General features: G+C 46.1%; 1 protein-coding gene across 2 annotated transcripts in view; it reads left to right on the top strand.

The window, feature by feature from the left end:
- Nucleotides 1–27143, top strand: part of FRMPD1 (FERM and PDZ domain containing 1) — a 1388071-nt gene that overhangs the window by 876480 nt on the left and 484448 nt on the right. For both annotated transcript variants that reach the window (XM_069630382.1, XM_069630381.1), the window contains 2 exons: nucleotides 6024–6143; nucleotides 13744–13880. In XM_069630382.1, the coding sequence (XP_069486483.1) occupies nucleotides 6024–6143; nucleotides 13744–13880 (257 nt within the window). The remainder of the gene's footprint in view (nucleotides 1–6023; nucleotides 6144–13743; nucleotides 13881–27143) is intronic.

Genomic DNA, 27143 nt, shown 5'->3' with positions numbered 1-27143 from the left:
ACGTGTTCGTTGGGTGGGGAAATAAAATAACTGCAGCGCAACCCCTATGGCGAAATAGTAACCTTCAGGAAATTGGGAAACTTGAACCATGACCGTGATGGGTGAGGGCGGGAATCCTGAAGGTTGGAGATGTCCTCAGAGATGGGAAAGTGACCTCATTTGAAGACATGCAGTGCAAATTCCAATTGGCCACAACTGAACGATATCATTTTATGCAGCTGACCCATGCCCTCCGGACCCATATACCCCTAGAAGGCACGGTCCCTGACTATACACCGATAGAACGCAATATGACCCCACGCACATCCCCAGCAAATTCACATCCATTCTCTACATCGCCATCACATGCTTCGCTACGCCCGAGTTATCGAGACTAAAGATCAGGTGGGAAAGAGATGTGGGTGAGATAGACCCAGAGGACTGGATCCAGGTCCTAATGCATCCGCGTGAGGTGGCCATCTCCTCTAGGCTCAGGCTGGTGCAACTCAAAATCCTTCATAGAGTATACTACCCTCGAACCGTTTGTATGGTTGGAAGAGGGCAACAAATCCGAACTGCCTCCCCTGTGGGAAGAGGAAGGCACCTTCTATCATATCCTGTGGTCATGCCCCTGGATCCGCACCTACTGGAATGCCTGTTGCACGGAATTGTCCAGGGCACTCACCTGCCCCATTGAGCTTGATCCGAGAGTTCTAATTCTGGGGGTACCCGATACATCTGACCTTAACAAATGGGAAAAACTGTTATTGAAAACTGCGGCGGCCCTGATGAAGCGCAACATTGCGCAAAAGTGGGGAGTGCCCGACCCCCCGACACTTGAACAATGGACACTTGACATGGACTCATGTGCTATGATAGAGCACCGGGTCTATGGTGCACGAGGATGCCCGGCTAAGGCATCAAAGATATGGGGGAAATGGGAAGAGACTGGACCTTGATAATCAGAGACAATGGTGATTACAACGGTAGTGGATGGTTGGGGGGATGGAGGGGGAGCGGGCTATGGTGGCTTGTGTTATTTAAAACGTTATGGCCCTCATTACGACCTCGGCGGTAGCCATGCCGCTATTGGCGGCATGGCTGACGCCGAAATCGCGTCTGGGTCCGGGTCCACAGAATGAGGAATTACCGGGCCATTCCGAGTTCGGAAGGCCCGGTAATTCCTCCCTCCAAGGACCCAGACCCGGTCCTTCCCCATTCCCATTTCAGCCCCCATAGGGCTGAATGGGAATGGGAGAGGGAGCAAACAACGGGCCATTACGAGTTGGCCCGTTGTTTGCTCCCTCTTCCCCTCGCGGGACCCGATAAGCACGCCTGGTTTGACCAGGCGTTACTTCCTAGGTCCCGCGAGGGGACCTCGTAATGAGGCGGTACAGGGTAAATGGCGCCGGCACCTTTTATGGTACCGTTAACCCCGTACCGCCAGGGTCGTAATGAGGCCCTATGTGTGTTTGCGATTGAAGGTGCTGCCCTGAAGTGCTTCTAAAGGTCTACGATTTTTACTTTTATTTTTTGGGTGCTCTGTTATCACCCCTGGTTTGGGGATTGTCTTGTTTATGTCATAAAACACAATCAAATGTTTTATCCAAAAAAAATAAAGAGAACTGTAAGAACGTACAAGTGAAGGGGGTGTGGGACACATGCTGGGGAAATAATCCCCAACCAATAACAAAGACGAATATGAACACATGCAAGATTGACTAGCACCCTGGCAGGCGAGGGAACCAAGGCTGTGGGTTGAAGAAAGAGAGAGCTGGGAATCTAACCAAGTGAATGGGGTCTGGGACCCATATGGGGGCAAATATCCCAAACTAAAATACCAACAAATACGAAGCTTGCATATTCAAGGAACACTCAGAGATATTGGCAGGAGAGTAAACCAAGGCTGTTGGTGAATGAGAAGGTTGTGTACCCTACTTGGGAGGAGAGTGGACCAAAGAGGCGGTATTGTGAAAATGAGCCAAGCCCTTGAGTCTTGTGGAATTTTAACTTCTTTTCATACACTGGAAAGATTCTGGGGAAAGCGATTAAACCCCTTAAGTCTTGCTGAACATTTTCTTAATTTTCCTACACCTTTTGATCTACAAGGTCGCACTGTATTGGCAGTCAAAAGACATTTATCCCTGCACCTTATATTGAGTTTAGCTTGTAAGGTATAGGTTAGGGTTTCGACACAGTATTCCCAACTTTACTTTGGACATTCCGATACAGACAGTTTCATTAGCTAGTTTTGTGTAGGCAGGGAAACCCCTCTTAGAGATAGGGCTAGTTAGGTTTTCATCCAATTTCCCCCATTTTTGGTTGTTAATAAAAGTCTTTGCCAATCAACATGCCACCTTTGTGTATGTCTCCTCCTCCTAGACTCTCACAGGAGGTAACCTAGGATTCTTTGATGCAGGTGGGGATGTGAACTGTGGTGAATTGTAATTGGGTAATTGTAATTGGTTGCCCCTGAGCTATCCTCCCGTGAATGAGGCATTTATGAAATCAGTGATGATGGGGGCTAGAGCTTCAGCACAGAGTTTAACAATGTGCACCGGACTGGCATCAACTTTGCAGCTAGATGGCTTGAGGAGTTTGAATGACATCTTAAGGGGTGATGCTATAGAAGTGGAAAGGGGGGAAGTGGCCAAGGCGTCAGGGGTTGTGGTATAATCTATGCAGGTTTTGCTGGTATTTTATTTTTGCGAATGTTTTTTCTCTCAGTTTGCAGGTTCTGTATGTAAGAGCTACTTGAATGGCCGTACACCAGTCTTTGTCTTTAGAGACTAGGGACGTGGGTTGGACAGGATTCTCTAAATCTCAGAATTTTGGATAGCTCTTTGGAGTTGGAGTTAGCCTCAGTGATTCAGGTGTAATAGATGTTGGATTTGGTGAGTATAAGTAGTGATTTGTCATTTTTGGCAGCGCAGGAGAAAGCAGCTTTGTTGGCTGTGTTGGGGTGCCATCTCCAAGGATATTAGAGAGTGTGTTTGTGTCTACAAAGTGAGAAGAGTTCTTCTGAGAACCAGGTGTTGTTGTGCTGTGTTTGTTTGGGGTTTAAGGTTTGTAAGGGTGCATGTAGGTCCATAGCTCTTAGGAGTGTGATGTTGTACTGACTGAGGAGTGCCTGAGGGTCTTCGCTGCCAGTGTGCATTGTGAGTGGTTGGGATAGGGTGGGTGCCACCGTGCCAAAGATTCCTTAGTGAGTCTGCAGGTGTTGCCGGTAAAGATGGGGGAGGGGTGGGTTGTTTCATGTGAGTGAGCATGTGAGTGAGCATGTGAGTGATGCAGAATTCTATCAGGGAGTGGTTGGTCAAAGGGAGGGGGGTGTTGTTGGTGATGGTGAGATTGGTGTTAAGAGTGGTGATCCAGTCGCGGGTGTGGCTTTTGTTATGGGTAGGTGCAGAGACCAATTGGGCAAATCCAATCTCAGAGAGAGTAGAGGTCAGGGGAGTCACTTTGTTGTCTAGAGGGTCATTAAAACCCTGATTGAAGTCTCAGAGCAGGATGATTTTGGTATTGGGTTTTATCATGGGTGTTCAGGAAAAGGTGAATGTCAGATAGAGAGCGCATATTTAGGAGGGCACAGTTAAGATTGATGTTGTTGAGGGGTGGTGAAGGGATTATAGGTCTGGAAGCATGTGTGGGGAATGGGTGTAGGAGGTCCCGAATGATGGTTGGCTGGAAGGCGGTGCGTGAGTAAATCTATATTTCCTAAGTGGGCCTAGAACCAGTATTTAGCCTATACAAACAGCATAGGCTGTATTGGTACGGGCACATAGATGATGGAGCCTCAGGGATCCCAGGCAAGGTGTAGTAGGGGTGGTATGTGGAGTGAGTTAGGTGGTTATGTTCGAGGGGTTAGTGTTGAAAGGTGGGAGGAAGCAGGAGGGTTTAGTTAGGGGGGTCGAGATGGTTGAGGTGAGGTAGCGGGAGGAAGAGTGTAGTGGGTAATCGGGGTGTGGGGGTGACTGAGGTGGGGAGTTTGCTGTGATTAATAGATGTCTTGAGGGGCTTGCCTGTGTAGGGAAGGCTTAGGGTAGGGTCTATGTGTGGTGATGTGAGGTAGCTGAGGCAGGAAGAGTGTGGGTTTGGGAGGGGATTGCATGGGGCGCTGGTTAGTAAATGAAGCACCTACTACAACTTGCTAAAGTAGTAGAGTGCTTTCCTTTAGCAGGAGGTTGGGAGCATTGCCAAATGCTTATAACCAGCATGGAAGCTTGCATGGTGGATGTAGCGATGTGGCTCTCTGGTGAGGTTGGTTTGGAGGGCAGGGTGGGGTTGGTGGGTTGGGTGGATCTTAGTTGGTAGGATGCCTCCTGTGCTATCCTGGGATGTGTTTCAGAGTTGGCAACCATGTGGCTGGCCATGCCCGGACAGGCCCAGATAGGCGAGTGCCTTATATGTGGGCCTTGGCTGTGGACCAGCATCACCTCCTGGCAGATGTCTGGGAATGGTTAAACCCAGCCAAAAAACTAGTCATGGGAGCCCACAGATGCAGCTCTGGAAGGTGCTGGGCCTCTGCAGTGTATTTCTGGTGGTGCAGGGTTGGCAGTGTTGATGGCCATCTTATGTTGAGTGGATGCTTCAGTGTGTCCTGTGATTTCCCGAATGGGCTTCCCGAGGTGGAGTGAATGCTGGATGGTGTTGTTTCCTTGCTCGGGGCAGAATGGGTGCACAGGGTGGTCATTTATGGAATGGTGGCCCAGACAGGCGAGGGCCTTAAATGTGGGCCTTGGCTGTGGGCCGGCGTCACCTGCCGGTGGATTTCCGTGACCAGGTTTTCCCAGCCTAAAAACCAGTCAGAGGAGCTCACAGATGCGGCTCTAAAAGAGGCTGGACCGATGCGGTGTAGTTCTGGGGTGCAGGCTCGGCAGCATCAACGCTGATCTTATGTTGGAGCGGATGTTTCCGTGTGTCTTGTGGCTGCCTGGCTGGTGTGAGCACTGGACTGTGTTTTTTCATTGCTCAAGGTTAGATGGGGGCTGGATGGGTGTGCAGAGTGGTCATCTCCAGAATGCTGGTCCAGACAGGCGAGGACCTTGTATGTGGGACTTGGCTTTGGGTTATGCACATGGTGTGAAAGTGCTGTCTGAATGTCTTTATTCTCGGACTGATGGCCTCCACCTTGTCCAGCATTGTTACCATGCTGGATTTTGCTCCATCTGAAGTGGATGGGAGATTGTCTTCATTCACGTGGGCTGTTCCTGGGTGGGCCACAAGTTCCTGCTGAGCCAGTGGACTCGATCTTGGTACACACAGGGATCCCCTGTTAGTCGGTTTGGAGACTGGAGTGTGATGAAAGTGGTTATAGGGGATGATTGGAAGCATGTATACCATGATGAGGTATCACAATCAGAGGACATGGAGCACACAGAGCAAGTTTCATGCGTTTTCTTGAGGGTTCTCCCACAGTCCCTTACCTCTGTGCTGCTGCATGCACTTTAGCCTATGTACAGGAGTGACATGATCCGCTTCTGTACATAATCCATCTCCTTCCTCAGTAGGAGTTTGGGAATGGTAAAAAAAATAACAATGCATGTGGATTCCTTGAAATACCAGCAGTGGTATCTTAGTGGATATCTATTGCCACCATTATGGTGGTATTTCTATAACTGGAAGGATTCCTACTATTACCACTGACAGTAACAATGATTCTCGATGGCATCAGTCCACCAAAGAAAAACTACTATTGAAACGATAACCTTTCTGATACATCCCACAGCCGATTAATTGGAGAAAGAGCACTGCTGGCGTGGACATGGAGTATAAGCTTCATTCCCTTTTTGCTCCTTTTTGGTCTATTACCTTTGAAAAGAGATCTAGTGAAGTGCGATGTCCCAAGACGTTGATTGATTTGATATATAACTTTGTATGGAACATTTGTTTTCCAAAACAAACCATAACATTGTATTATATGTTGACAATTAGGAGCCATTATTATCATGCATTAGAACAAGAACAATCCAAGCCTTTATGAAAAGCTAATCTTATCTTTCATGTCTTTATTTAACAGGTTTTTCATTAATTGTGTGTTTCAGGTGGTACAGAAGAGAGAGTCACATGACTACAGGTGCCTCTTCAGGGTGTGTTTCGTACCAAGGGACCCCTGGGATCTCCTGCAGGAAGACCCTGTAGCCTTTGAGTATCTCTATTTGCAGGTAAAACGGAAAGCAGAAATATTGAATTTCGGTCATTCATTGGCCTTACCGCCTTAACCGACTAGCACATTACCTGAAAGACAGAGTTATGAGTGCACCCTGAAAGGGCCCATTCCCCACCTCCCCTCACATTAAATGTTTCACCCACATAGAATCTGAAGTTGCTCCAAAGATCAGGTTCAAAATATTTTAAACATAATGTCCTGAGAAAGACCAGTGCCTTTACTCACAGTATATTGGGCCTCATCAAAAGTATGGCGATAGCGGGAACCTTCACGCCATATCACGAGTATGGAGGAATTACATTTGGTGGTAAATACTGCAGTCCTCATGGGGAATAGCCGGAGCTCATAATAAGGGTAATAAAACTGCTTTTTGTACCAGTGATAATGGGGAACAAATGTGGCAGAATAAGCAATGCTAATTCTGCGAAACAAGGAATGAGGGCCATTGTCTTGTCGGTAAAGCACTTTTAGGCGTATATGTAAGGCACCACATTGGCCTACAACATCTGCCACCATTGCAAGAGGAAGGAAGGGACAGCATCAAGATAGATTCTCGTCCGAGGCAGCATAAAACTTTGCACTGGCCCTAATTTAGCGGTCTCCAGCTTACATCTGCAACTGGCTGTAGTTGTAATTCTCTAGATATGAACACCAGACAACACATTGTTTTCTTATATGGACATGGTACTGATCAATGTAAACACACTGAAAACAATTGTCTGTTTTCCCCTCTCTTTTCGTTAAAAACCCAAGTTTTATTTTCCACATTCAATCACACATCAAGGGTTATTCAAAATCTGATTATTCTTTCTTACTCTCAAGTCAAATGTATTTGTTTAGCAGTCATCATTATATCATTATAAACAATTAAAATCAAAACATACAACAACCCTTAGTAATGACATTGTGACGAAACAGGAGGGAGTTCGTCACCTCGGCACAAGGAGGGAAACCCCCTTTGGAGACTAGGAAAGGTGAGCACCCACTAGAGTACAGGGTTAACTGGATCCCTCTGGAAGTGACTCCCTTTAGAGGACAGGTAAACCCCAGGCAGAGACATACTTCACCATCCCACCCCCCAGAGACTAACACCATTATGTGGTGTGCAGGGATTAATATGTGTAAAAACCCTTTAACAATGGCTGGCCTAGCTTCTGACACAAACTTAATTTCATCTTCTGCAGGGAAAGCAGTAAAACAAAGGAAAAGCCAGCCTCCTAAAGTTATGTCATGCGTGGAACCAATCAGGAAGAGGTATCCACGCAGCCCGCAGATTTGAATTATGCCTTAGCACACATTGAGGAGAGAGACGCTTGGAGAGGCAGAAGATGTGACGTCGTACCCAGAGGAGGAGTGTGCAACACAACCTGGCAGGCGAGAAATCAGAGCTGTAAGGTGTGGCAGCCTGAGCGAGAACAAAGTACCTCAGAGCGCCGAGGCAGAGCCCAGAGGAAGAATCGCCAAACACACTCCCACAGCAACTAAGTGGGAAGTAGGAGGAGATGCTCACCACTGCAGAGTCTAGTTGAAGAGTCGCATACGTGACTCTAGGGTGAGACAAGATGCAGTTGGCCTACATAGACCTCCCGGAGAGCACCGCTCTTCAAATACAGGTATCGGCAGGTGGGCGAAAAGGCCAGAGGAAGGAGCCCCAGAGTGGGGACGATGAAAGAGAAGACCCCAGAGTGGGAAGAGACAGGGAATTCCACAGAGTGGGAAGTACGAAGAAGAGCCCTAGGGTCGGGGGAAACTAAGAGAGAGCAACCTAGACTGGTAGTATGAAGTGGAAGAGTCCCAGATTGGGACACCCCAGAGTGGGGAGTAGGAAGGAAAAATGCCCCAGTGTGGGGAAAGAACAAAGAAGCCAAAGTGGAGAGAGAAACTGATAGACGGCCTGGTGGCAGTAAAAATCTAAGAAAACCCAGAGTGAGAAGAGAAACATCAAGGAACCCCAGAGTGGGGAAACGATATAGAGAGAAGCCTGGTGTGGGTGAAAGAACCGAGAAGCAATGAGTGGCAAATGAACAAGAGCGAGCACCTGAGCCGAAGAGGAAGAGACTGCAAGAACCCCAGACAGCTAGAAGGGGAAACATTAAAGTCTCCCCAAAGGAAGAAGGACTTTGAGACACCCAAGTATCAAGATGAACCATAGAGACCCGGCTGTAAACCCTGGACAGCACTCTAGCTGTACACAAACTATATGTTTTGGACTATGAACATAGGCAAGGGCCTACGGTAAAGATTCATAAGTGTGGGGGTCGGAAGCCACCGACCATCCCTTTCCCCTTAGCAAGGTTCAAAAGTATGTCTTGGTTGTTTTATATTTTCTTTTGAGCTCTAGGGAGAAAAAGTAGGTTAGAATAGCATTTCTGGACAGAGGACTTAATTCATGTCTGAGCACCTTGACACTGATGAGCACTGCATGTTACCTTCATTTGTATAGATTAGCGCTTATTATCACAGAGTTAGGGAAATATTAGGTTCTTTTTTAATCAGAAGAGGAAATCAACCTTTTGAAAATCATGCTTGCTTGTCCATCTCCTGATTCTGACCTGCCACAAGTGGTGTTAGTAGTGGGATGTGCATGACCTGAAGTAGAGTCAGACCTGCCCCGAGACCCCAATGTCATAACGTATTGACCAATTAGCCCCTACAGGCCATTGCAGAATAAAAAAACCTGTTAACCACCCCAGGGAAGTCTATGATCCTAGTATGAGATGACCAGCAAACAGGCCTGACAGCCTTGTCCTTGACCAGTAAGTTACTTACTGGCTCAGAAGACGAAGGAACATTCATATCTCCTACTACTGAAGCCTTTGCAGGAGCCTTACAGAAGGGTCTTTCCAAATTAAAAATGACCTCTTACTCATCTCTTGAGAACTTCCTGGAGAGAATCATCGATAGATAGGTGAGGGCTGATAGGAGGTATCAAGAAATATCTTGATATCCCCAGGTGGTCATCATCTTTCTCACAGAATCTTACAGCCATATCGAGAAGAGGATGACATCTGCACATTCTTCATTAACTTGGAACACCTAGCCACCCAGTTACACCAGTATGATACCTTAAAGACCTTTTAATTTGCAGTGACTTCAGGGTGAGCTACAGTGAGCATTCCAAATCATCAGTGCCCATGGGGCAACTTCTTTTGATCAGATGAAGAAGGCTCTCTTAAATAAAGTGAGTCAAACAGAGACTTCTTTCCAGGGTGAGCTATGCAATCTCCGGTGACTTCCTCGTGAAATCCCCATTGAACTAGCTGGGAAAATCCCAAACCTGTTAAGCCATTGGTTGGGGAAAAAGGCTCCACCAGAGGTTCTTGAGCCTTTAGCCTTGAGCAGGCCATAAACTGCTTACCATCACCTCTCCAAAGAGCTATTTTACAACTCTACCAGCCAACTTTAGAGGCTATTCAAGTTGCTCAAGCACACTTGGAAGCCTTTCAGTTCCTTAAACACGAACTATTGAAGGCTCCAGAAGCTAGGAGGGGGAATAAACCAGTAACTAGGGAGAACCCTCTGTTAAAATTTAACAATGCTCCACCTGCAGTTCCTGTGAAGCGCAGAGAGGAGACAGCGAGGAAACCTGTTCCAATCCCCACTGTCAAGCCTTATGGGATGGTTGAAGCTAGTGTGAGTGAGGGGAAAATCATTCCACCCATCCAGCCAACTGTTTGTTTTTGTGGAGCAAAAGGGGATTTTGCCCGTGTGTGCCCGAAAACCTGACAATAGGAACCAATGGAGGTTGGTTGGTATGATGTTGAGGAATGGTAAAGATGGGAGAGAGTGGTAGAGATTGGAAGAAGACTCGTCTGAAGAAACTCACGTCCTCCAATTTAAGAACGACTCCATGCAAGACTAAGAGTGGATCAAAGCCAGTGATTATAGGCTATAGTGCTGATTGACTCTGGAAATAAACAGACAGCTGTCCGGTCAGACCTAGTCTATTCCAATCTCTTTGACTCAAGGGAAACCATTCACATTACTTGTGTGCATGGGAATGCTGTCCTGGCTTCCCTCATTTTCAGGATCTGCTTCAGCACTCTCCCAAGGGAGATAGTCAGAAAATCTTCTCCCTCCTATCATCTTTGGAGGAATTTCTAGAGGAAGAGTTGACCCTGAAGTGGATTTGGCAAAAAGGAGTTTTAATCCAGATTGTAGACCCACTAGAGCAGGATTAAGGCTAATAGTTAGGGTATGTCACAAATCTGAGGAGTTTGTACCTTTCCCCAAGGCAAAGCCATCCCCTTCGAGACTAGCGAGGTTAGCACGCTAACCTTAACACCTGGTGGTGGCACTTAAACTGCTGTGTGCTACGCATCTTCATTCCCAAAAACGAGGAAATTGGTGTTTTTATTATGTGTAAAACACAGAGGTTTGCCTCCTTGAAATCCTAACAAAAGGGTTGTTTTTTTGTTTAATGCTGGTTGGCACTTCAAGGATTTTGAAGAAACAAAGCCAAGCTATGGTAAAATTCAAAGCTGGGCTTCACAGGCCCCCAGGTCTTTCCCCAAATCTGTTTCTTTGATGTCTTATCTTTTATTATTGGGCTGGGGCGACACATGTGAATTGGAGAGTGCTAATGGCCCCTTTCCCTGACAATTCACAGTACACTGCGAAGGCACTGCGAAGTGCATTCCAAAGCACCACATTCTGCCTATTCTTGGCCACACCACATAAGCCTGAAACAATGTAATGCATGCACACTTGCACATTTTATTCAGAAGGTGATTGTGTGAAGCAGTTTTGTGATGCGAAGTCGGGCAATACACAGAGATGTCTGGTTGTCTTCTGCAGGTAAGACATTTTCAAGCATTGGGGTGTTGAAAATGTTTGCAGACTCCTTGATTTCGAGAATAGGGGGTGTTTAAATTAATGTTGACAACAAGGAAAGGGGGTGTTTAAAAAAGAATTGCAACGAGCATGGGTAAAACTTTAAGCTGAGAGTGCCACCACCAGGTTTTAACACCCTCTAGGGGACGGGTAAGTGGGATCAATCTCTAGATGTGACTCCCCCTTAGAGTACAGGCAAAACCCAGGGAGAGACTTAAGTCACCATCCCTGCCCTCCCAAGACTAACACCTTTATGCGGTATGCAGGAATTAGCTGTGTAAGAACCCTTGATCAATGGATGTGTCAGCTTCTCACCGAAGATTCCTTCCATCTTCTACAGGAAAAACGGCAAAAGGATATAAAAGCCAGGCTCCTGAAATAACGTCAGGGTCGGAACAAATCAGGAAGGAGTATCCACACAGCCCTCAGATTTTAATAATGCTGCAGCACACATTGAGAAGTGATACACTAAGAATGGCAGAACACCAGACATGGCATCACACCCTGAGGTCCATACACAAAGTGTGCACTCTGGCCGGCAGGTGCGAAAATGGCGCCATGCGGTGTGGGAGCCCGAGCAAGAACGGGTTACCTAAGTGGGCTGAGAAAGAGCCCTGAGGACAAACTGGCCACAAGCTCAAGCATCAACTAAGCGGGAACCAGGAGGAGAAGCTCATCACTACAGAGAACAGTTGCATAGTCGCGTAAGCGGCCCTGCAGTGAAACGAGAGGCATTCAGCCTACATAGAGCTCCCAGGAAGCACTGCTCATCAGATACATGTATGAAGTGGCTTCTGAGGAACAGGAGGTGGGAGGTAAGACCAGAGGAAGGAGTCCCAGAGTGGGGATGGACTGTGGACACACCAGAGTGGGGAGCATGAAGGAGAAATGCCCCAGAGTGAGGGAGACTGGGAACACGGTTGCATGGGGAGTACGAAGGAGAAAAACCCTAGTGTGGCCAAAGATCAAAGAATCCCCAAAGTGGGGAGAGAAACCATAAGAAGCCTGGTGTGGAGAAAAAGCCAAGAAGCCCCAGAGTAGGGCGAGAAACAGCAAGAAGCTCTCGAGTGAGGAAACGAGATAGAGAGAAGCGCAGTGTGGGTGAAAGTACTGAAGAACCCAGAGTGGGAGAGAACGTGACTAAATGAACACCAGACTGTGTGAAGGGGAAACATAAGGACTGTGAGACAAACAGGTTTCGAGGAGCACTTCAGCCATTCATAATATGTATGTTTGGACTGTAAACATAGACAGGGGCCTATGTGAAGATTCACAAGGGCGGGGGTTAGAAGCCATCAACCATCCCCTTAGCAAGGTCCAAAAGTATGTCTTGGTTGTTTTATATTTTCTTTTGAGCTCTAGCGAAAAAGGTAGGCTAGAATAGGATTTCTAGATAGATTACTTCATTTATGTCTGAACATCTTGGCATACAGACAAGCACACCTTGTTACCTCCATTTGTACAGAGTAGGGTTTAGTATCACAGAGTTAGGGTAAGGTTAGGTCCTTTTAAAACAGTAGCGGAAATAAACCTTTTTAAAATCATGCCTCCTTGTCCATCTCCTGATTCTGACCTACCACAATATATACAACATACAAAGAACATATAATAGTACCCCCCTAGCTGCACTACCCATTGCAACATACATATAAATAGAACTCTTATCTTAGCAAGGATGCCAGGTACAGGACGCCTAGGGATGGATGAGAAATAGGGACATGAAGTCAGGATATCCGATGGTAAGGATGCCTGACCAAAAAATGGCTTGTGTGGGATGGATGCCTGTGGAATAAAGGCCTAGGTGACCTGGTAAAGTCAACCATTCACAAATAATTGCATTTTGCTGTACGATGAGAACTGGCAAACAAAATGATTGAGTGCAGAACTACTTTCAATACGAGCCTAGCCTCTGGGCCTGAGCAACAATGTAACCTCATAGTGCCTAACCTGTCAAAAATCATTCTCTAATTACATAATTGTCCGCCCCAACAATGAATACTTCTCTGGGTACGTTCTGCTAAAAAGCCTCATTCATGTTTAACTAGTTATAATGTCACATCATATTTAATAATAGTGACCATTGATATATTGCACAACATGAAGTCTTTTGGTTCTTTGCTCACTAATGGCAACACAACTTACAAAACATTGCCTTCTTCTAATCTCAATCTTTGTACGGATACATGTAGCTTCCTGGTAGCTTCTAATTCGTATACACTATCTATGCTATGGTATATATACCTTTCTCGTTGCTTCCAATCTGTTTCCTGTATCCCTGCTTGAGCACTTCTACATTCCGTGAGGCTGCTAATCCGGATTTTGTGTGTATTCTGAGGTGCATGCACCGTTTTCACGCAGCTACTGATTTGTGTCCTGCACCTATACTACAGCCTGTATCCTGTCCCTATGCTGGAACAACGCCTCATCGTGAACTGCTAATGTTGCCCTTGAAATGCCACTTATTTATTATTTGGTGACCAGCAGCTAGGATGAAGTGGGTAAGGGGGCTTTGAAGGGAGTATCAGAGCAGGGGCAGCATAACCAGCTTTGGCTTGTGATTGCAGCTAGTGGGAAAGGGAGTGACCATGGATTCTGGATCCCTTCATTTATTTGGTTGGGGGAAGGGAAAAGGGCGAAATACTTATGTCCCAGCCCAAAAATCCATTTAGGTGGCTATGAAATATGGCGAGTAGTTATTTGCGATATACACAGTTCATTCATTGATTTTCAAAATTCGAACTCTGGCGTATCATTTATTCCAGAGCTGCAGCGACGTGCTCCAGGAGAGGTTTGCGGTAGAGATGAAATGCAGCGTGGCTTTACGTCTGGCTGCCCTGCACATACAGGAGCGCATCTTTAGCTGTGCGCAGCCGCAGAAAATATCCATGAAGTACATTGAGTAAGTGCAAACATGTCTTCTCTATGACACGAGTGAATGTGAAAAGTGTTCATAACATACATTTCATTTTGCTGGTTATTTTTTTAAGAGTGTTTTCCTGTCATTTGATAGTATATATTTACCTTGTTAACCAGGCCTGAAGACCTCAAACGCGGCTAATTAACTTTTTTTTATATATGCAATACCTATAACCAAAACTGTTAACATGACAATATTTTCCATATGGCATCATCTGTGTTTCTATAGTTGTCATGCTTATTTTTTTTTTTTTTATTTTTTTTTATTGTTGACATTTTTAATCAAATAATTGATTTTTTGCAACATTTTTTCTTTGTAAAATGGACTATCATTTCTCTTTTCTCTTTGGTCCTCTGGATGTCTCGTAGCAAAATTATTTTCAAAAATGTTTTGATCCGAAACAAACAAAGTCTTAGTTGTATTCAGTTCGTTTGAGCTCTAGTTTTTCTGTTAGCTGTTGAAGGATCTTAAATGTAGCCAGTTGCCATGATGTTGGATGTCCACTGATCATCCGTGCCCACCATGTTTCCTCATCAGTCGTTTGTGAATATCGCAGAAGGAATTTCAGATAGGGTAAACGTATCTCCTTTGTGGCAGGGCAAGAAAGCAGTAAATGGTGAATTGTTTCCTTGTCTTCATTACAGATTCTACAGCTGTTAGCTAATGACAGACCTCTAATGTAACGTATTTAATTGCAGTCAAGCAGGTTCAATCTCGCTCGCATTATCAAGTTGCGCGCTGGTCGGCTCGGAAATATTTTGATGTAATTTTGTAGAACATTCAATTTCGTTGCCATTATAATCAGTCGATAGATTTTGCGTGTTGATCCAATCCATCTCTTTTAGTTTCTTAAGTATCCTTGTTGGATTATTTATCAGTTCTTCTTCGGCACACTCTATTGTTTTCAGCAGATCTAAGTTTTCTTTTTTCCATCGGGTGAGCATTTTGCCACTTGATACTTGAAGTTCTTTAAGTATCAGACCGTGGATAAAGGTGCAGTCTGGGAGTATACATTTTCTGTAGAGCATGATTGTGTTATAGTCTACCGTACCCTGAAGAGATAGCAAGCTTAGTTCTCGATGAATCAAAGGAACCGGTGTTGAATTCGGTAGGAAGAAAACTGTCCTCCAAAAATAAGCTTCCAGCTTAGGCCAGAGTGTTTTTGGCAGATAGGGCATGGCTTCAGCGCCGTATGTCACAGTAGGAACCACCTTTGATTTGTAAAAGTTTAGCAGTGGAATTGTCGAAAATTTTCCAAACTTTCTATCAATAGCTTTTCCTTTTGTAGCTAAATTGCGAATTTTGTCCCAGAGAAATTCTTGCATGGCTAGCTCTTTTGTTGTGGTTTCTAGAACTACACCCAAGTATTTAAAATTCTTAACTTTTTCGATCGCTGTTTTATCGATAGTCCAGTTGAATTTTTCTTGTTTTTTGGTCGTGCTCTCCAAAACCATTATCTTTGTCTTTTCGATGTTGATTTCCAGGTTGTTTTCGGAGCAATATTCTTGTAGGTTAGAGAGTTTTTGTTGAAAGCCTATGGGGGTCATATCAAGTAGAATGAGATCGTCAGCGTAGAATAATCTGCTGATGTTCGTTTTCGCAGGTTTTGGTGGAAAAGATCTGATCGAAGTCTCTGTATACTGATAATCTCCCATATAGGCAAGAAAGAGTGCTGGGGCCAGAGGACAGCCCTGTTTGACACCTCTCTTGGTGACGATTTCCGTGGAGAGGCTTCCTTGTTGGTTCAGCCGTATCTTAATGTTGGTGTCTGAGTGGAGGGCTATGATGGGATTTAAGATTGCCCTTGGGCATTTCCATGTTGTCAGTTTCTCCCAGAGTTTAGAGCGATCGACTTTGTCGAAAGCCTAAGTCGATAAAGGCCATGAATATTCTCGGGTTTCCCTCCTTTACTTTAGCTTTCAGAATAGATATCGTAAAGATGTTAATGGCTGTTCCCAACATTTTTTTTAATCCTGTTTGAAAATTGTCGTTGCATGGCGCGTTGGCAGCCCAGACTTGGAATTTTTTCAAAAGTAATGTCCCAAAGACTTTCCCTATGGGGTCAAATAAAGCGATGGGGCAGTAGTTCGATGGATCTTGTTTATCTCCTTTTTTGTATATTGGAACCACTATGGCAGAAAGCCATGAAGGAGGTACAGATTGAGATGCCACACATCTTGTGAAGACTGTTCTTATAAATTTAGCCCACTCGTCCGGATGGGTTTTTAGATCGAAATTTGTAATCCCATCAGGGCCCGGGGCCCTGGACTTTTTCAGTTTCTTAAGGATGTCTAATATGTCATCCAGGTCGTCAAGTTGCGTCCAGGAGTCAATGGTCCTTGTGTTTTTAGATACAGCTATCGTCATCTGATAGGGGCTGCAAGCCGTTGAATTTGGTGTGGGATTTTCGAAGAGCGAACTGAAGTGAGCAGCCCAGGTGAATTCGCTAATACTATTCGCCATGTTCAAATCGTTGGGTGAAGATGATTTGTTCAGCAAGGACCAGAATTCTTTTGAATTGTTGGAACAGATCGATTTTAATTTGGCTTCTGCATCGTGTTGGTGAAGTTTCCATCTGTATGATCTCACCCAGTTTTTATCATTTCTGGTAATTTCTTTGATTGTTTTGGATCTTTCCATCGTCGTAAGTTTCAATGCATTTATTTTGGCTTTTCTGAAAGCCCTTCATTTCTGGACCAGCACTTTATCGTACAAGTGTAGGGATGTTTGCGAGTTTTTGTTAGATTTCCCTCTCTGTATTCTATAGGTGTTCAACAAAGGGGCATAGTCGACCAATTCAAAGGCCGATGTAGGACACGAGTCTATGTATAAGTTTGCGAGGTCTCGAATACTGTGTGCTGTTAAACGCAGTATAGTGCCTTGAGGAGTTTGTTCCACCGCAGTTTCGTACCTATCAGGATTTGAATAAGAAGTTTTCAAAGTGGTTTGAAGAATATTATGATCACTAGATGTTGTGTGAACAACGTCGAAGGAGGTCGTTAGCAGCAGAATGGGTTCCGAGACAAAAGTGTAGTCAATGGTTGATATTAGTTGCCCGTTGGTCCAAGTTGGTAATCGATTATTCTTTTTGTATACTATGTCAAGGTTATGTAGGTTTCTTGAGTTCATCAGTTTCATCCATTGGTTTCCCGGGTCTTCACTCGGGGATTGTTTTTTGATTGTTTTCTGGGTGCAGCAAGCATTCAGGTCTCCACATATTATAATATGCAAGGTGTTGTAGGTCGACCGTACCTCATCAATCGTCTTTTCGATCACTTTTAAGAATCTCTTTTGGTCGATTGCTGCAGGGTTCCAGTATACGTTGAAAATCGCTACGGAGATAGGATGGTAATAAATTCCGTCAGATGATAGCGATGACCAAGTTAGCAAGAGTGCTAATAGAGAGTAGTTTGAGACGATGGTGTTAGTTACTGCAAAACCTCTATCCATTCGCAAACCGGTAGCAGACCAGAGGAAGGGCGGCCCATTTGGCCTTTTGTCGCCGGGGCCAGGAAAAGATTGTATCCATCGAGCGTGGGTGTTTTAGACAGCCAAGTTTCTTGGAGACACAATATGTCAAAGGAGCCCAAGTTTGTATCACTGATCGAGGTAAGATGTTTATAGCCCCTAGTGTTCCAACTGGCTAACTTGATTTCAAACACGCTGCTGGTTTGGTTGGTCGTCGAAGGTAGAGCGTCGATCAGATTCTTGGACTGCTATTTTGAACGATGCGATGCTAAGGCCTTTGGGAGCCATGCCCAGAAGCTGGATGAAATTGAGTTTCTATCAAGAGATGCTGTAGGGGCGTTTTCTTCCAGTTGGATGGTTTTAGTAAGTTTACTATTGTTGTTTTGTCGATCTTTACAAAAGCTGATTTTGTCTTCAGGATCTTCTGCTTTTGAGTCACTGGATTTCTCGTTAGATGGTAGTGAGGTTTGGAGAGGCCTATGTTGGGTCTTATTTGAGAAGGTCACTTTTGGGCTGTGATGACGCTTGGGTTGAACTGATCGATGAGCTAGGTTTTGTCTTTGCGGAGATGTGTCAAGGTTTCGATGCATCCTTGGATAGTTATTTTTTTCTTTGGAGTTCCTGTTGAGTGTTCGAGTAGTTTCCTTGGGTTCGTGGGTCTTTTCTTCTGTTGTCGTCGTTTTTAGTGAGAGATGATAGCCCAGACTTGAAAAGTCTTTTTTTTGGTCGATCAATTTGTCCTAAACTTTTCTTGATATAATATGGAGGTGGCAGACCGCTCTTCCGTGGTGGTGACTTGGTTCAACTATCCACAAGTCATCTGAAGAAATCTGTGTTAATTTAGGTATGAGATGTATCAGCTTCAGCATGCCTCCTCTGTTTAATGTGACTTTATCTCGATTTTCACTAGATTGTTCTAATTTTAGAATCCATCTCCCCGATGGTTTGCCCGGCTTTTTGGGCGTTTGGTGAGAGATTGTCTTAGAACTCGAGGACTTTATTGCATGATGATTGTTTTCTTTAGGACTGTCCTCTCGTAGATGATTCCTAGATGAAGTTTGTGAATGGTGTCGAGGGGTCTCATGAGAATCTGAGAACTGTTGAGAGTCTGTCGAGGGTCGAGAACGCCTTTCCAGGCCGGGTTTGTTGGTGTTGTAGCTTATCCTATCACTCTGAGACGGAGCGGGATCTCTATTTTTTTTTTGTTTAGACTGCCTTTGTCCTGATTAAAGTTGACAGTTCGATCTTCTTTCGACGTTCTTCTAAAGTCATGAATGGTGACTGATGATGTCTGTTTTCAAGGCTTGTGGTCTTCGAAGGGGTCTTTGTATGCAAAGCTGCAGCAGTGGGGTTGTCTGACGATGGATTCCATTGGCCTGGTGGCATAGGGGAGGTAGCTTCGTCATGATGTTCTGAGAGGTTCATCAGGTCTGTAATGGGCTCAGACTCCTCTGGGGATTTTGCTGAGATCTTAAGATCTTGGTTCGCAAGTGAGTGAAGGCAATTCAGAAGGTCAGAGTCTTGTTGTGAAAGGTGAGTTTGGGGGATAAGGTGAGTTTGGGATTCAGGAACTGATTTGTCTACTTGAACCGTCGTTTGTATAGAAGATGCTTTTGTGTTGGGTGCTTCCAAGGTCAGCAGAGGGATGGCATGTATTGATTTCGCAGCAAATATTGAATAAGGTTGATCTGGTTGGGCTGCTGATATTTTATTTGGATTTTCTTCCTCGTCGATCACCAAAACAATATTGGAGGCCGATTCGTTTGTGGTTTGAGACGATGTTGGTGGCGCTTTTTTGTGAGCCAGTTTTGTTTTAGCACAAGGGATAGGGATCTGTGGGGTACAGGACGTCAAGTCAATCGGAGGTGCAGTGATGGTATGTGCGTTCGTAGAGCAGATTAGAAGAGTTCTTTTCTCCAGGCGGGTCAATGTAGTTTCTATTGCTTGAAGGCGCACATCTATGGCCATCACGGTTGGGGGTGATGGGTTTTTTATTTCGTTTTGAGCAGTAATGTGGCCTTCTAGGAAGATGAGTTTGGTGTGGATCATCGCCTGTAAGACAGTGTGGTCCTTTAGAGTATCATACAGCGATACATATAGTTTGGTGAAAGGGACCAGGGCAATGGATAATGCCGACATATATGAAAGTAAGTCTGGCTTTTTTGATGATGATTCTTTACTGGATGTAGTGGACTTACGACTTGAATCTTGTAAAGGAGTAGAATGGGTAGAGGAATTTGGTCTATCAGAGCAGGGTTCAAAATCTTGATAAGATTCTCTATTGTCTCTGCGATCAGCAATAGGTGGAACCTGAGAGTCAATTTGCTGACGCTTTGAAGATTTGTCTTGTTCGTTAGGAATTGGAATCGTCTTTTTATTAGCACTGAGCGAAGTGTTTCCTGGTGTAACGCTCACCTGAATCCCTCGGAGGCGCAGGTCCGGGCTGGGAGATTTCAGTGTCTTCTAGGGTCACGCGCAGGCCTCTGATAACACCCTGGTTGGGCCCTCTCCTCACTGTAATTTTGACCCGGAGGGTGAGGTGTCTGCAAGTAGGAGAACAAAGGGTTAATGTACGTCTGATTGGCCAATCTGACTTTCCCCTTTCTGGCCTCCCCACGTTTCTCGTGGGCGGAATGTGCTCACCTTAGATAGGTGAAAGCGGAGCTCTCCATCCTGCGTCTGTGCAGGGGCGCTAATGCCAGTTGCTTCACTGGTTCATAACCCAGCCTCTTGATTGCAGAGGATGGAATCGGGGAGCAAGGCCGTCGTTAACCGCACGAACGGTAAATGCTTGAATATGGAGTCTTATTTATATGTCCCTTTAAATGTCTCTTGCCTTTGCAGGTCCGGTATGCAGATACGGTAAGCGAGAAGAATGCCGGAGCTCGTGGAGGCACGTAAGTAAAAGAATGTTGTTCGAAGTTAAATGCACTTCTTAATGTCTCTTTTCCCTTTTTCAGGTAGCCGTAGCAGCTGGCGTTGGAGATGGACGCCGAGGTACGTGCCGGAATAGAAGACACGTGAGTAGTGATGGCGTACTGTGCCCCAATGATGTCCTTCTTGTTTTTGCAGGTGCGGTTGAACAGCGCTTGGCGGAGATCGAGGCGTAAGTAGCACAGGTAAGCAAAATATCACGGAGGTTCACTAACCAATGTCCTTTGTTTCCGCAGGGTTGTCGGAGTATGAAGAGTGCGGCACGCGGCCTCGGAATGCAACGATGGACGAGGTAAGTGCAGCGCTGGTTTTGCCTTGTCCTAACCTGGTGTCCTTGTTCTCTTTCAGACGCTGCTGAAGACTGAAGACTGGTTTTCCGGGAGGTAAGATAAAGAATTCTTGTTCACAGATGCTGAAGCTGAAGATTCTCTGGAGCTGACACGGTGAGCGCCCTGCTGCTAGTGCAGAATAACGCGAAGCACGTTGCACTGATCGGGTGTGGTTTAAAAAAGCCACTGGAGTACTTAGGTGTCTCCTTCCACAGCCTTGCCCAGGCAAGAAAGAAGTTCCAGCTCTCAGGATAGTTCCAGTATCCAGTCCCAGGGAGTGGTGCTGGCCACACCCAGAAGGTAAAGTAGTTCCAGCCATGAATGGATGAGGATCTCATCCTACAGGTAAGTGAGCAGCATGGTCTGCAGCAGGTAGGTCCACCCAAGCACCATTCCTCTCAATATGAGCCCGGCGCTTCCTGTGCCGGGACTGGGTTCCCTTATGAGCCTGGCGCCACTGGCGCCAGGACAAGGTCCAAAAGGCCCCTGTGGGGACCGGCTGGTGCCTGGAATGGAAGTTGTGACCCTGCTTCCCAGGATGTTGGGCTGGATCTGACTCCTTGGAGGCAGCGGTCATGACAGCACCCCCCCCTCAAGGCCCCTCCCAAGCTTGTCTTCTCTGGAGGCTTTGGCTTATTGGGAAAAGTTCGATGAAACTTCCTGACTAGACGAGGTGCATGGACATATTCTGAAGGCTCCCAAGATCTCTCCTGGGGGCCGAATCCCTTCCAATCAATCAGGTAGAATAGTTTCGATTTGGAAATATTGGAATCCAAGATGTTTCGAATTTCAAATTCGAGTTCTCCATCAACCTGGATTGGCTCTGGAGGTTTAGTCAAACGGGTTCCGGGTTGCATAGGTTTTAGGAGAGAAACATGGAAAACGGGATGTATCTTCATCCGAGTAGGTAACTCCAATTTCACAGCCACCGGATTTATCACAGCCGTGATCGTGTAGGGTCCTAAATACCTTGGGTTGAAGGTGCGTGGTCCTTTTAGGGATAAATGTTTAGTGGACAGCCAGACTTGATCTCCTACTTGATATTGAGGGGCCCCTTTTCGATGTCGATCCGCTCCTTTCTTATACATTTCCTTGGCTCGTTGAAGGTGGGCTGTGGCTTCCTTAAATGCTTGAGTTATTGTCGCATGCAGATGGTCTACAGCGGGTGTTCCGAGAGCTTGAGGCGGATCCAAATTAGAGGTTCGAGGATGAATTCCATACAGCAGAAAAAAAGGGGTTTTTCCAGTTCCTGAATGGATTGAATTGTTGTAGGCGTATTCAGCAATCCAAAGGACATCCTTCCAAGTGCCCTCCGATTGTTGCAACATGCAGCGTAGATATTGTTCCAGAGTTTGATTAGTCCTCTCAGTCTGCCCGTCAGTCTGGGGGTGATGGCTGGTGGAAAGTCGTACATCAATTTGCGCTAAACGACAACAATTTCGCCAAAAATGGGAAATAAATTGGCTCCCTCGATCGGAGATTAACACTGAAGGGAATCCGTGCAACCGGACGATGTTTTCAAGGAATTCTCGGGCCAAAACGGGAGCTGTGGGTAAACCTTTCAGTGGAATAAAATGAGCCATTTTTGAAAAAAGATCCACGATTACTAGAATTGTGTTGTATCCGGAGCAGGGGGGTAAATCCGTGATAAAATCCATTGAGAGAGTATGCCAAGGGCAAGGTGGAATGTCTATTGGGTGTAGCAGACCTGCTGGTCTTTCCTTCTGACTCTTGTTTTGTGCGCAGATGCCGCAAGAAGCCACAAAATCTTTAATATCTTTCCTCCAAGATGGCCACCAAAAATGTCTTTTGATTTTCTCTAAGGTTTTGGCAATTCCAGGATGTCCTTCTATTAGTGAATCATGGTAGCAGGTGATAACCTGCTTCTGTAAGTCAACACATGGCAAATATAGTCTTCCTTGGAAATACAATAGATTCTGATCTATCGTAAAATCTTTTCCTTTCAGTTGCCAATTCAATGAATCTTCAGGAGTTATTAGTTGACTGACTTTCGCTTCGATATCTTCAAGGGATAGCGTGTTGATTACTCCCAGTATCTTTTGTTCGGGGATTATTGGTACCGGCTCTGGATTAGCTGTGTGTTCGTCTACCCCTATTCGAGAAAGGGCATCTGCTTTTCCGTTCTTATTGCCTGGTCGATACGTGATCACAAAATCAAATTCCGCGAAGAATAATGCCCAGCGGAGTTGTCTTGAAGATTGGGCCTTGGCTGACTTCAGATACTGGAGGTTACGATGGTCAGTGATTACAGTGACAGTGTGCCGGGCTCCCAGGAGATAATGCCGCCAGGCCTTAAAGGCGGACTTAATTGCCAGAAGTTCTTTGTCCGTAATTGTATAGTTGATTTCGGGGGCCGAAAATGTGCGGGACCAAAATGCCACAGGGTGTAATTGGTGTGTTTCGGGATCTCTTTGTGATAGCACAGCCCCCATTGCGAGGCTGGATGCGTCTGTCTCGACGATATAAGGAAGTTCTGGACGAGGATGCTTCAAGACTGGAGCGGCGATAAATTTGGCTTTCAATTCTTGGAAGGCTTGTTCGGCCTCTGGAGTCCACTCGAATTTTTTATTCTTTTTCAGGAGGGCCGTGATGGGTTGAACTACTCGAGAGAATTCTGGAATGAATCTCCGGTAAAAATTAGCGAAGCCCAACATGCTCTGTACTCCTTTCACGGAAGTCGGGGACGGCCATTTGGTGATAGCGTCCACCTTTCTTGAGTCCATGTGAACTCCATTGGGTGACAAGATGAACCCCAAGAATTCGACTTCCTTTACATGAAAAGTACACTTCTCCAATTTAGCAAACAAGCGGTGTTGACGAAGTCTCTGTAGAACCGCTGTGACATGTCTTCGGTGTTCAGCTTCTGAGGATGAGTATACCAGGATGTCATCGATATAAACAATTACGCACACATCAATAAGTTCTCGGAAAACGTCATTCATAAAGAACTGGAAGGCGGCCGGTGCGTTGCATAGTCCAAAGGGCATTACTTGATACTCAAACAATCCGAATTTAGTGCGAAAGGCCGTCTTCCATTCGTCACCCTCCTTAATGCGTACCAAGTGGTAAGCTCCTCTGAGATCTAGCTTTGTGTATATGCAGGCACCTTTAACTTGGTCCAATAATTCGGGAATCAGAGGCAAAGGATATCTGTTTTTGACTGTAATCTGGTTCAGGGTGCGGTAGTCGATACATGTTCTCAGGTCACCTTCTTTTTTCGGAATGAAGAACAAAGCTGAAGAAACTGGAGATTTCGAGGGACGAATAAATCCGTTAGCCAGATACTGGTCCAAGTATTGCCTGAGATGGAGATTTTCTGGCTCAGTGAGAGTATATATTCTACTGCACGGAGGAGTAGATCCAGGTATTAGGTCTATCTGGCAGTCGTATGACCGATGCGGGGGCAAAGTGTTGGCCTGATCTTTCTGGAAGACGTCGCGGAATTCTTGGTATTCTGGAGGCAATTGGGGACTCTCGGAAGCGATGACTGCTAGCCTGATATCGGGTCGAGGATAGCAAGTTGGGGCGCATTCTGGAAACCGGATGACCTTGGCTCGCCAGTCTATCTGAGGATTGTGCTTTTCCAACCAAGGAATTCCCAGGATTACTTGAAACTGCGGGGCCTTGATTACATCAAACACGATCTTCTCCCGATGTCCATCTTGGCATAGCAACGACACTTCCATGGTGGTGTGAGAAACCGGTCCGGAAGCTATTTCTGTACCATCCACTGTAGTGATTACGTCTTTAACCATCTTAGAACATAGAGGAAGATTCATCCTGGTTGCCATATCTTGATCTACATAGTTACCGATCGCTCCGCTATCAATGTATGCTTTAATGGCATGCATGCGATCTGGCCGATCTGGACTTATGAGGACCATAGGCATTACCAAATGCGAGGTCAAGGAACTGGTTTTAACGCTCGGCAAGCGGACCTCTACACTTGTCGGGCGAGGTCGTTTCCCGATTCTAGTTTTTCAGCATTCTTATCGGAAGCTCCTACAGCCTTCTTGACTGGTTTCACTGGACAATCACGAAGGAAATGTCCGGAATTCCCACAGTAGAGGCACAGCTGTAATTGTCTTCTCCTTTCCCGCTCCTTTTGGGTTAATGGTCCTTTAACAACCCCTATCTGCATGGGCTCCACGGAATCCTTTCCTTTAGCGGAGCTCTGAGGTCTTGAAAATATTTGGGTTTCAAATCTGGAACGATCGGTCTTCCTGTTCTGTAGCCGGTGATCTAATTGGACCACTAGGTCGATATAATCAGAACAATCTTGCGGAGGATTCACCACCTGTGCTAAGACATCTTTAAGTTCTCCACGCAGCCCTCTGAAGAAAAGTGTGATTCTCTTTTCCTCAGGCCACCTAGTCTCAACCACCAGTCTGTTAAAAGATGCTATGTATGCCAGGAGATCCTGATTCCCTTGTCTTAGTGATAGGAGTTCATTGTCCAAGGCCTGCCCCTGTGAGTGTCTTGCGAACAACTTTTCCATACTGGTCTGGAAATCTTGAAAGTTATGGAGGATCGGATCATCCTGTGTCACAAGAGGAATGGACCAATCTGCAGCACTACCGCTGAGATAGGAAAGTACGAACGCTACTTTGGTTTCGTCTGTTGGGAATGCGGCGGGTCTACACAGAAAGTGCAAGCGGCATTGATTAAGGAATACTGCAAACCGTTTTGGATCACCAGAAAAACGTTCGGGCGGGGCCAAAGGCACATTCCCTGGCAGATTAATTTGCACCGGATTATTTGAGGTTGTAGGAGTGTAGCTCCCTCTCGAGTCAGGCAGAGACGTCTGTCCCGCTTGTGTTTGTAACAACTGTCTGGCCAGATCATCCGTTTGCTCTTTGGAAACGATCAACTCCCTTCGTAAAGCATTTGTCTCTTGGCGGGATGCCTGTACTTCAGCTCTCAGTGCCCCAAGCAATTGGGCCAATTGATCTGTGTCCGAGGTATCCATTGCGCCTGGGTGGGAAATTTGCGGTAGTCTTCGCGTTCTGTAACGCTCACCTGAATCCCTCGGAGGCGCAGGTCCGGGCTGGGAGATTTCAGTGTCTTCTAGGGTCACGCGCAGGCCTCTGATAACACCCTGGATGGGCCCTCTCCTCACCGTAATTTTGACCCGGAGGGTGAGGTGTCTGCAAGTAGGAGAACAAAGGGTTAATGTACGTCTGATTGGCCAATCTGACTTTCCCCTTTCTGGCCTCCCCACGTTTCTCGTGGGCGGAATGTGCTCACCTTAGATAGGTGAAAGCGGAGCTCTCCATCCTGCGTCTGTGCAGGGGCGCTAATGCCAGTTGCTTCACTGGTTCATAACCCAGCCTCTTGATTGCAGAGGATGGAATCGGGGAGCAAGGCCGTCGTTAACTGCACGAACTGTAAATGCTTGAATATGGAGTCTTATTTATAAGCCCCTTTAAATGTCTCTTGCCTTTGCAGGTCCGGTATGCAGATACGGTAAGCGAGAAGAATGCCGGAGCTCGTGGAAGCACGTAACTAAAAGAATGTTGTTCGAAGTTAAATGCACTTCTTAATGTCTCTTTTCCCTTTTTCAGGTAGCCGTAGCAGCTGGCGTTGGAGATGGACGCCGAGGTACGTGCCGGAATAGAAGACACGTGAGTAGTGATGGCGTACTGTGCCCCAATGATGTCCTTCTTGTTTTTGCAGGTGCGGTTGAACAGCGCTTGGCGGAGATCGAGGCGTAAGTAGCACAGGTAAGCAAAATATCACGGAGGTTCACTAACCAATGTCCTTTGTTTCCGCAGGGTTGTCGGAGTATGTAGAGTGCGGCACGCGGCCTCGGAATGCACCGATGGACGAGGTAAGTGCAGCGCTGGTTTTGCCTTGTCCTAACCTGGTGTCCTTGTTCTCTTTCAGACGCTGCTGAAGACTGAAGACTGGTTTTCCGGGAGGTAAGATAAAGAATTCTTGTTCACAGATGCTGAAGCTGAAGATTCTCTGGAGCTGACACCGTGAGCGTCCTGATGCTAGTGCAGAATAACGCGAAGCACGTTGCACTGATCGGGTGTGGTTTAAATAAGCCACTGGAGTACTTAGGTGTCTCCTTCCACAGCCTTGCCCAGGCAAGAAAGAAGTTCCAGCTCTCAGGATAGTTCCAGTATCCAGTCCCAGGGAGTGGTGCTGGCCACACCCAGAAGGTAAAGTAGTTCCAGCCATGAATGGATGAGGATCTCATCCTACAGGTAAGTGAGCAGCATGGTCTGCAGCAGGTAGGTCCACCCAAGCACCATTCCTCTCAATATGAGCCCGGCGCTTCCTGTGCCGGGACTGGGTTCCCTTATGAGCCTGGCACCACTGGCGCTAGGACAAGGTCCAAAAGGCCCCTGTGGGGACCGGCTGGTGCCTGGAATGGAAGTTGTGACCCTGCTTCCCAGGATGTTGGGCTGGATCTGACTCCTTGGAGGCAGCGGTCATGACACCTGGGTTGTCTTGTGAAACAGGTGAGAGTAGTGGTGACGGAGAA

Source organism: Ambystoma mexicanum, chromosome 6q, assembly GCF_040938575.1.
Source record: "Ambystoma mexicanum isolate Mex_15411 chromosome 6q, UKY_AmexF1_1, whole genome shotgun sequence".
NCBI classification, from domain to species: Eukaryota; Metazoa; Chordata; class Amphibia; order Caudata; family Ambystomatidae; genus Ambystoma; species Ambystoma mexicanum.
Note: the sequence above shows the minus strand (reverse complement) of the source record. Positions and strands in the feature narration are given on the sequence as shown.